Source organism: Bos indicus, chromosome 18, assembly GCF_029378745.1.
Source record: "Bos indicus isolate NIAB-ARS_2022 breed Sahiwal x Tharparkar chromosome 18, NIAB-ARS_B.indTharparkar_mat_pri_1.0, whole genome shotgun sequence".
Taxonomy (NCBI): domain Eukaryota; kingdom Metazoa; phylum Chordata; class Mammalia; order Artiodactyla; family Bovidae; genus Bos; species Bos indicus.
This window is the reverse complement of record NC_091777.1, coordinates 51041237-51052091: the sequence shown is the minus strand read 5'-3', so window position 1 is coordinate 51052091 and position 10855 is coordinate 51041237. Positions and strand designations below refer to the sequence as shown.

General features: G+C 52.8%; 1 protein-coding gene across 1 annotated transcript; it reads left to right on the top strand.

The window, feature by feature from the left end:
- The first annotated feature begins 150 nt into the window (after positions 1 to 150).
- On the top strand, positions 151 to 9285 carry EXOSC5 (exosome component 5). The gene is made up of 6 exons (XM_019979587.2): positions 151 to 427; positions 4832 to 4945; positions 5473 to 5594; positions 6906 to 7046; positions 8025 to 8114; positions 8831 to 9285. Exons 1-6 carry the CDS (start codon positions 280 to 282, stop codon positions 8921 to 8923), a joined length of 708 nt encoding a protein of 235 aa, XP_019835146.2. The 5' UTR covers positions 151 to 279; the 3' UTR covers positions 8924 to 9285.
- Positions 9286 to 10855: the final 1570 nt, after the last annotated feature.

Below are 10855 nucleotides of genomic sequence, written 5' to 3'. Positions count from 1 at the left end.
GAGGACAACCCGTCCAGCGCCTCAGGGTTTCAAGGCCGGGGGCCTTGGGTAGGACGAGCTCATGCCAAGGCCCGCCCACTTTCTCTTCTGTCCAATGGCTTTCCTGGACTTCCGAGCGGGAGTGGGAGGGCCCAGATTGTTAGTAAACGCCGAGCCACGTGCGGGCGCCCCTCTTGGAGCCCCCGGGTCGGCGCGTGCGTACTCTGTACGCACCTCCTACGCAAGCGCGCGCTTCTGGGCGGAAGCAACAAGCCCCGGCTGCACGTGGGCTCCGGGGCTATGGAGGGGGAAATGCAGACTGAATCGAAGATCCGGGCTGATTCTGGGACAGAGCCCGGCCCTAGGGTCCCCGGCTGTAGCCTCCGGCACTTTGCCTGCGAACAGAACTTGCTTTCCCGGCCTGATGGCTCTGCCTCTTTCCTGCAAGGTAGGAACTACTAGGTTGTATTATTTTGGGGGGGCGGTTACAGTGTACTGCTCTAGCTGGTAAAAATCTCTCTTGAACTGGTGCAGTTCTTGCCGGGGTGGACACTACTGCATACGCAGGTAGACATATATCTCTCCCTCCAGACTAGCAAGGAGAAGATTGTTAAGTACGTAGAATGGGAGACGGCAGACCACCTCTAAAGAATGAATACTCCAGAATAGGGGAAATCTTCTTACCCGGGGGTCTCCCTTGACTAGGTTCCTCTCCGGTTTCCCACACACGCACCCTTGGTCCATACATCCCAGGCTGAGGCAAACCTGTTTGTTTGCATAAATGCCCAGTGGACTGTCACCACTTCCGGTTTACTCCCTAGCCCGGTGGCAGATCTTTTAAACAAATAGTTACTTCTCAGATTGATGGTGATGTCCCCAGCCCCACCTCTTGGGTAAATGTCCCTTTGACTGGGATACACAACTCTCCCTATATCCCTAAGATTGGGGTAGTTCTTACCTATTAGGGAAATATCCCCTTTTCCTAGCTAAACAACTCTGAAACTAGACTCAGTTCCCTTACCCCTCTGAGGGAAATATTCCTCTGGGGATAGGCCTAAGGGTCACCCCCATAAATGCTGCAGACCCTGCTCTAGGGCATTACCTGAAACCCAAATACAAAACCTGCTTTCATTCATTCTTTCATTGAACATGTACCTTTGCTTAGTATTGTTCTGGGCAATAAGTAAATAAATTTTTTAAAAATCCCTGCTGTAACGGATTTGACATTCTTACATTCTAGTCGGAGAGACAGGCAAAAGATAAGTAAAATATGTAGTAAAAAACTGGAGAAAAATACAGTAAAGATGTAGAATGGGGTGTGCCAGAGAGGGTTGCAGTCTTAATTAGGATGGTCAGGAAAGGCATCAACTGAGATGGTACCTTTTGAATAAACACTTAAAGATGGGACTTTACTGATGATCCAGTGGCTAAGACTCTGAGCTCCCAATGCAGGGGGCCTGGGTTCAGTCCTTGGTCAGGGAACTAGATCCCACATGGTGCAGCTAAGAGTTCGCATGCCCCAACTAAAGATCCCGAGTGTTGCAGTGAAGACCCAGTGCAGCCAAATAAAAAATTTTTAAGGCAGTTTTTTTTTCCCCTAAAATTGGCTTTTTGCAGGGGGAGCAAACCCTAAAGAGATTAAGAGGAAAGCTTTTAAAGCATTAGGAACCACAGGGTCCTGAGGCCAAAACTTGCCTGGTGTGTTTGAAGAACAGTCAGGGGGACAGGGGTGCCTGCATCGGTGACAGGAGATGGGGTGGAGGTAAGGAGGCCTGCCCCTCATATAAAGTCTAGTGACTGAGAATGGAGCCATGTGACATGCTCGGAATATATCTTTATAGATTTTAGACTTTCTGGCTGCAGTGTTGATGGTAAAGGGCATGGGGGAAAGGAGGAGAGGAGGGTGGCGCAGACCAGAGTGGGAGCAGGACTGGTGGTGAGAGTTGGAAGGTAAAACCGACAAATCGCGGGTAGTTTGGTTTGGGGGTATGACAGAGTCAAGGATAACACTAAAGTTTTTTACCCAGACCAGCCATGCTGGAAGAAAATGAGTTCAGTTGGAAACATTACATTTGCAGTGCCTAATAGACTTTCCCATGGCAGTGTGGATTCGGCAGTCGGACATACAAGACTGGAATTTGGGGGTCCTTTGGCTCTAGATGGCAGTTCAAGCTACTGATTGGATGGAATCACCAAGAAAATTAATATAGATGGAGAAGAGAAGAACTTAGAACTTACCCTGTGCCTTCTAGCCTGGGTGGAGCTAGGAAAAGACATTGAGAAGGAGCAACTAGTAAGGTAGGAGAAAAATCAAGAGAGGGTAGTGACCTGGAGCCCAGAGAATGTGTTTGAAATGTAAGGACCAACCAACTGTTTTGGTCCGGCTGAGAGACTGAATCATGTGAGGATGGACTAGACCTGTGGGTTGACAACTTGGTTGTCTATTGTAGGTGGTGCAGCCAAGAGTCACTCTGGGACTTCCCTGGTTAAGATTCTGAGCTCCCAGTGCAGGGGACACGGGTTCCATCCCTGGTCCAGCAAGCTTCCACATGCCTTGCATCACAACTACTTGAGCCTACACACCCTAGAGCCTGTGCTCCCCAACAAGAGAAGCCAGCGCAATAAGAAACCTACGCATCACAACGAAGACCCAACGCACAGCCAAAAATAATAAGTAAAATTTAAAAAAGAAAAAGCTGTTCTGGTGGAGGGGTGAAGTCAAGGAGGAAAAGAGTCAGTGAGCAGAGACAGCTCTTCAGGAACTTTGCTGTAAGAGGATAAGCTAGATGGGCCAGGAGTTAGATGGATGTGGGGTCCAGAGGGGAGGGAATTGCTAGAGCCATGGCCTCAGCAAGATGAGAAGGGAGGCAGTCTTGTGCCCAGGTGAAGCACAGACAGCGCCTTTGGAGTAACAGGAAGGAAGACCCCACTGTGGATCTAGTTCTGCTTGGATAATTTCCTCCTCCAGGGTCCATTCTCCTGGAGCCAAGAGAGTCCCTCAGTTGTATGGCAGCTCTTCCTCCCCTTCCCCAGAACAAAAAAGCCTCTACCTGGGACCTCCCCAGGCTTAGCTCTCTTGCTCAGTGCAGGTGCCTGGAGGTTCTTAGAATTTAAGAAATACTGAGCCCCTTGTGTGTTCTAAAAAAGAAAGAAATACTGAGCCCCTTGTATGTTCTAAAACCCCAAAACCCAGGACCCTGGAGCAGGGTCCTCTGCAAACCCTCACTAGACTCTCCAGTGAGGTTAAAAATGCCAAGCCCCAGAACCCACCTATGCCAACTAAGGCCAGCCCTCTTTGTGCTGATTGTTTAGTCGCTCAGTTGTGTCAGCCAGGCTTCTCTGCCCATGGGATTATCCCAGCAAGAATACTAGAACAGGTTGCCATTTCCTCCTCCAGGGGATCTTCCCAACCCAGGGATGCCAGCCCTCTGTATTTTTAAATGATCTGCTGTAGCGATTCTGGTTGCAGGCCTGTGTTTTGAAACCGTGCTGGAGCTCCATGTCTTCCCACTGCAGGTTGCAGGTCCAGCTGCACGTTAGAATGGCCTGTTGGAGCTCTGAGGCTCCCAGTGCCTGAGCCCCAGCCCCCAGCAATGGGATTAAGGCTCTCTAGGGGAGGGGCCTGGGCATCTAGATCTTTTTAAAGTTCTGCAGTGAGCCCAGTGTGCATACAGGGTTGAGAACTACTGTGTTCACTAGTGGGTTTTGTTTTTGTTTCCGTTTTATTTCTGTTCTTTGGTCAGGTCAGGTTTTAGTTGTGGTGCGTGGGCTTAGTTGCTCCATAGCATGTGCGATCTTAGTTCCCTGATCAGGGATCGAACCGGCATCCCCTGCATTGGAAGGTGGATTCTTAACCACTGGACCACCAGGCAAGTCCCCTTCAGTGGTTCTTTGTAACTGAAATATAGTAGAAAATATCTGAGTACGTCAAAGCAGCAACAGTAAGAGTTGTTTTGGGAGGCGTTCGTTCCATTTACATCCACACAGATTTGTGTGAGTTTTGGGTCCTGAACTGTATTTGAGTCTAAAATGTATTTCTTCCAGGGAGTTATGATCAGGAATGTTTGGAAGCTGCTCTTGTAGTCCAGTCTACCCATTTTGCTGATGGGAAGACTGAGGCCCAGAGACGTAAGCAAAATCAGCTGAGATTACAGAGCCAGGAGGAAATAAGCAGGTGCCAGGACCCAGCCCTACATATTCATCCCTTTCTCAGGTGTCCTGAGTGCTGCAGAATCTGGGGATGTGAGCCAGAGGGAAGAGAACTTGGCCTGGGGGAAGCTTTGGAAGGAGAAGTTGGGACCAGCAGCAGTAAGAAGGAGGAAGGTTAGCACTCAGGAAGAACTTCCTGTTAAAGTTATTAATAGTAGCTAAAGTTCTTTGGGCACTCAGCAACTTAGCAGGCAGCATCCTAAGTATTTCTCTTTTTATCTCATTTAATCCTCATAGCTGTGAAAGATGTCCTGTAGGTGTTTGCGTTGGTTTTTGGTTTTTTTTTTTGGCTGCACCGGGTCTTAGTCCCAGCATGCAAACTCTTAGCTGTAGCGTGTGGGATCTAGTTCCCTGACCAGGGGTTGCACCCAGGCCCTCTGTGTTGGGAGCTCAGTCTTAGCCAGTGGACCACCAGGGAAGTCCCAGGAACGTACTATAGTCATCCTCATTTTACAGATGAGGAAGTAGAGGCAGAGACATGAAGCAAATGCTTAAGGAATCACTGCTAACAAGGGGTGGGCCAGAGTGAGGGTGACGTGGGGACCCCTGGCCACCCAGCTCAGGGCCCACAATGTTAAGTGCCTCATGTCAGACCCCAGAGGCAGGGAACATGCAGGTGAGCTCGCCCATGCTTTCTCCCCAGGGGATACCTCTGTCCTGGCCGGCGTGTATGGGCCAGCCGAGGTGAAGATCAGCAAAGAGATCTTCAACAAGGCCACGCTGGAAGTGATCCTGAGGCCGAAGACCGGACTGCCTGGTAACTGTTCCTTGCGCCCGGTGTCCCCGTCACTGCCCTTTCTGGTCTCCACTCCTCCTCTCAGCTCCCCTCAGCTGTTTCTTCTTCTCCAGCTCTCTGCCTGTACGTCTCTATCACTTTTCTCCCTCTCTCTCTCCATCTTCTCTCCCCCCACCCCCTTCTTTCCTGGCTCCATCTCTCCTCCTTTCCATTAATCTGTTTTTCCACCCTTTTACTCTCTGCCCCCCTCACTCCCCAGGGCTGGGTGCACTGGGATGGGAATGGACAGCAGCACTGGACATGGGAGAGCTCTGAGGTTCTCCTCCCCTGGGAGGCTCCCTTGGTGGGCGCTGGAGGTGGCAGGCATTAAGTGGGTGGCAGTTAGGCCCTGCCTCCCTCCCACTGGGACTCCTCTCTCATTCCCGCAAATTCTTCCCGGGCCAAGACTGCAGGCCCTTTTCTGGAGGCTTGGGTGGGGCATATGGAGACAGGTGAGCCAGCTGGACAGGAAGAGCCTGACAGCCCAAACCCACCCCTGATTTCCGCAGGCGTAGCGGAGAAGAGCCGGGAGCGGCTGATCAGAAACACATGCGAAGCGGTGGTGCTGGGAGCGCTGCACCCCCGCACCTCCATAACTGTGGTACTGCAGGTCGTCAGCGATGCTGGCTCTGTATCCTTTCCTCCAGGAAGTCCTCCAGAATCTCACTGATTGCCCTCCTTGCCGATGGCCATGTACACACCCTCTCCTAGTCTGCTTGACAGATGTCAACTTGTAGGAACAGCAAACACGGCTTGAGCGTTTACTGTGTCAGGCAATTTATACAGCACGGACAACTCACACTTCCAGTAACTGGCAGTGCCAGGACATAAGCCCAAGCCATGTGGTTCTAGAGCTCAAGGCCCCTAGCAGCTGGGTCCTGGTCTCATGTTTCAGGTGAGGAAACCAAGGCCAAGAGAGGGGAGGTCGCTTACCCAAGGTCACACAGCTGGAAGGCAGCAGAGGCTGAATTCACACACAGGCCCATCTGACTCCAGAGCCTATGGCTTTGACCTCATTTCTGACCCTGAGCTTGGATTTGAGGCTCAACAAGTGCAGGAGCCCCGAGCAGGCAGAGCCTTTGGTTCGGCAGCTCAGCCTTGGAATGTGGCTGCGGTTTGGGTGCAAGAGGCAGAGGCCCAGAAATGGGCATTTCTAGACAGCTTTGTGGATGTGTGTGGCCCTGCGTTGGGCAGATAACTTCACAGATGGGGGAAGAGGAGCACTGTGAACCCACTTCACAGATGGGAGATAGTGGAGGGTCAGTGGCAGAGGTGGGGCTGGCTGACTGTAAAGCTGGGCCCTGGGGAGGAGAGACTTGAGGAAACTGAGCTGGGGCTGGCTGTCTGACTCAGGCCTGTGCTCACCTTGCACAGGGCCAGGGCCACACCTCTCCCTGGGACTGCCGGCTCCCTGAGGACACTGACTCCTCCCTCTGTCATCCCGCTAGCCTGTCGCCAGCTAGCACTGCTTGCTCAATTCCCCAGCCCCGGGCCTGGTTCTGCCACTGCCTCCTTGTTTTATCTTGAAAGGCTTCTCACCTTTGTTTCCCTGAAGGTGCATACCTGCTAAGTATCCTTGTGATCCCTGACTGAGACTCAGAGAGAGTAAGTAGCTTGTTCAAGGTCACACAGCTTAGGGTGGCAGTTCAGGTTTGGAACCCAAGGATACTAGATCCCAGGATTACTCTGCCTTTCTGTGATCAATTAGATGTCTGGTGTTCATGGCACTGGCCTGGTGAACCGGAGGCATGGATGTGTTCTGCTGACCAACTTTCAGTAGAAACTCTTAACATCCACTGGCGATCCAGTGGTTGGGACTCTGCGCTGTAACTGCTGAGGGCCTGGGTTCAGTCGCTGGTGGGGGAACTAAGATGCCACAAGCCACATAGTGTGGTCAAAGAAAAACAAAAGATGAAAAAAGAAACTTAACCACTGCCTGTGGCTCCTGGCCTGTTGCCTGAATGCCGCCTGCATGGCCCTGGTGGACGCTGGTGTGCCCATGCGGGCCCTCTTCTGTGGGGTCACTTGTGCTCTGGACTCTGATGGGACCCTCATGCTAGACCCTACTGCTAAACAGGAAAAGGTAAGTATGAAGGGCGGGGTGGTGAAAGGCCCTGGACAGGCACCCTCCCTCTCCTCCTCCTCTGGGCCTCGCTTCTCCAAAACAGTTGGCTGGTACCAGCTCTAACCCGCTAAAGTGACAAGGGAGTTGATTTTAAGAGGTTCAAAAAGAAAAGCAAAAACTTAAGAGTTTCTTCTTCAGTGGCTCAAGTTCACAGTGTGCTGAGGCTCCAGTTATTCCCAGTTATCTGCTCAGGACTGTGACAGTCACATCCAGTCAAGAAAGCAGAAAGAAACCCCTTGAGAGCTTCAGACGGGGGGTGGGCAAGTGGAACTGAATGCAGGGAACTGGTCACAACAGCCGTGATGGAAGAGCTGAAGAAGCAAAAGGGAAGAAGGGAGGCCCCCCCTGAGATGAGAAGCCTGAAGCCAGCTCCTGCTGGGTGCTCTTGGGGACATGGGAGCAGTCAGATCTAGATGAAAACAGACAGTCTGGCTCTGGCCTGGCTGCTGAGGTCCACAGCCACCCTTTCTCCATGACGACTGTGGTGGGTGATACGCCTCAAACTCCTGTGAGGACCCAGATGCTGCTTTCTCCTTCCTCTCTTGTCTCCCACCAGATTCCCGCTACACCCAAACTGGCAGGGGAACCTGGGAAATAGAGCTTGCTGGCTTCCAGCCCCAGAGAGCAGAGCACTCTGGGAGGCACTGAGGGATGACCATCACCGTGGCTGCCCCTCTGGGGCAGAACACTGTGCTTTGGAAGCCCTGTCAGAGCCACGTGGTGGGATCACGTGGGGAGCGATTTCCTAGGGAGGGGGTGATGTGTAGACTCCCCTCAAAAAATACACTTGCTACGTGAGGGCCTGGCTGCGGGAAAAGCAACCCCCCTCCCACCCACCACCCCCCCCCCACACACACACACACCCGCTTTGGGGCCAGCTGAGATTGTATCTGAGGGGAGGGTTCCAGGTCTTCCACTTGTACCTCTCGTTCCTAGGAGGCCCGGGCAGTCCTGACCTTTGCCCTTGACAGCGTGGAAAGGAAGCTGCTGATGTCCACCACCAAGGGGCTCTACTCCGACACCGAGGTACCACTGCATAACTGGGGGTGAACACCAGGCCTTTTCCACCCCCCTGACATGAGGTCCGGTCACTATTCTAAGAGGCTTAAGGGGAACCCCTTCCTTGCACCCCTTCTGTAAATAGGAGGTTTTAAAGTTTGTGGCCATAGAAGCCTTTGTGGGAATTTTAAAGGGAAACCCAGATTTCCACCTGAGAAGAGGGGCTCAGGTGGAAATCAGAACATGGGGCACTTGAAGCCTCCCAGCTTCCAGCTCAGAGCTGTGCACCCTGGAGTTTGGGGTGTCTGAACAGAGTTTGGCACCTGCTGGGCCAAATGGTCACCAAGAACATTTACCACCTGGTCCTCCTGTGAATCCAGGTATACACGGCAGTAAAGATTTGGGGTCTCAAGTTCCATGGCTATTAAGAGTATTCGGAGTCACAGGGCCTCTGGGTCTGAAATTCCAATCTCTGGGTCTGGAGCTCGGTGAGCCTGGGAATGCTTCTGGGGGCAGGAAGCCTGACACTGTTGGTCTGAGGGCCTGGAGCTGTTTAATCAGCCCTGAAGCCTTCTCTAAGGAGACCATGAAGTGAGGAAGATGATAATGCATGTGGAGTAACCCCCTCACCACCACCCTCCCCTGGGGAGCGGGGCTCCCGGTGAAAGGGGAGGTGTTAGGTTTGGGGGGTTCTGGGAGTCAGGTGGGGCCCCCGGCACTAACCGGCCCCCCTCCCCTCCCAGCTCCAGCAGTGCCTGGCTGCAGCCCAGACGGCCTCCACACACGTCTTCCGCTTCTACCGGGAATCACTACAGAGGCGTTACTCCAAGAGCTGAGGCAAGCCAGGGCAGGCCGCCCCTCCCGCCACCTCCAGCGTCAAAGAAGCCAGCAGGCCGGCCCTGCCGAGAAAAGAGTGGCTATAGCCGGCCCCCTGGGCATGGGGGACGGGCACAGACCCCGCCCCACTCCAGGAAGACACTGGTAGGGTAGTGCATTCACTGAATGAAGCTACTCATTCTAACAGCCCCATGAAGCCGGGACTGCAGTTAGAGTGTGCAAGCCCTGCTGGGTGCCAAGGCCTCAGCAGTGAATGAGGCTCAGGTTCGAGGAACGTTGATGTGATAGACAAGTAACAGTAGTGTGTGTTGGATGGTGGATGCTATTTAAAAAATAAAACAATACAAAAAACTTTTTTAAAGGGGGTTTAGGTGAGTTCATGGCGGGGAAAGGGGACAGATTCAGTACATCAGTTGAGGATACCTTCGTGCGGAGGGGGCATCCGAGGGAAGTCCAGGAGAAGGCCAGGGATGAGCTTAGGGAATCATGGACACGTGGTGGGGGAGGACCCCTTGGCAGAGATAGGCAGAGGTTCAAGAACCAGCAAGATGGCTGGTGCACCTGGAGCAGAGGAAGGGAGGGCAGGAGGGAGGGAGGAGATGGTCAGGGAGACAACGGGCTTCGTGTGCCTTGGAGGGCAATCTGCCTCTGAGCACTGCCTTTATCCAGCAACCCCCTGAGGTGGGGCTGTTATGGTCCCTATTTTAAGGTCAGGAAACAAACTTAGGAGCCAGTTAACTGCCAGAGGTCACTAGCTAGTTAGTGGTGGAACACGGGTCCGTCTTCAGAGTCCATGGTGGAACACGGGTCCCTCTTCAGAATCCAGACCCAGAGCCCCCACTATTCAGACCCCAAGAGAGTCAGCACACTCTGGACCTCAGGTCCCTGACAGTGAACGGAAGTGGCCGAGGCCTGTTGATTCTCAAGTCGGGTGGTGGCACCCCATAAGGGGCTTCTGGAAACAGGTATATTTTCGGTTGTGATTTGACTGATTCCCACAGATGGGCCACATGCCTGCCGGATCCTGTCTGCCACTGACATTTGGGGGGTTATGGTAAAAATGACATGTTGGGGAAGGGGGTCCTTTGCTGCAGCTTCACATGGGTGCACTGACTCACACAATTGCCCCTTTGGGCAGGTGTCATTTTTATCCCCGGTAACCAAGGAAATGCATAAATAGCTTGAAATGATGCTCCGTGAAAATGGTCAGGAGAGCATAGACAGTGAATAATGTTTTCTTGCAGGATTAAATGGCAGTGTGCCTGTGCACGCTAAGTCGCTTCAGTAGTGTGCCACTCTGCAACTATGGACTGTAGACCACCAGGCTCCTCTGTCCATGGGGTTCTCCAGGCAAGAATACTGGAGTGGGTTGCCATGCCCTCCTCCAGGGGATCTTCCTGACCCAGGGATCAAACACACATCTTTTCCATCTCCTGCACTGGCAGGCAGGTTCTTTACCACTAGCGCCACCTGGGAAGCCCCAAGATGGTATTAAGTGGAGTGAAGAAAACTAAACAGCTCTCACTTTGTTACTTGATAATATCCAACCTGGGGGGGTTGGCCATGGCATGTGGGATCTTAGTTCCCCGACCAGGGATGGCACTGTCCTTCCCTGCATTGGACATGTGGAGTCTTAACCACTGGACCACCAGAGAAGTCCCTCAGGCCCCATTTAATGTATCTGACAAGCACATTAGGCACAGGGCTATTTTGCCTGCTAGCACTTTGATGCTTTGAGGCTCCAGCTGTCCCAATCTCAGGCTGTGGGATGCAGCTGCCTTGGACCCCAGGTGGGCCAGTGATAGGGTGCCTGGCAAAGACCTTGGTGGCACCAGAGCTGCCCACTCCCATTTTCCTCCCCCAGGAGGGGGAGCCTGCACAGTGGAAGCCAAGAGATGGGAGACCAGACCATTTCACTTGACACCCTGAAT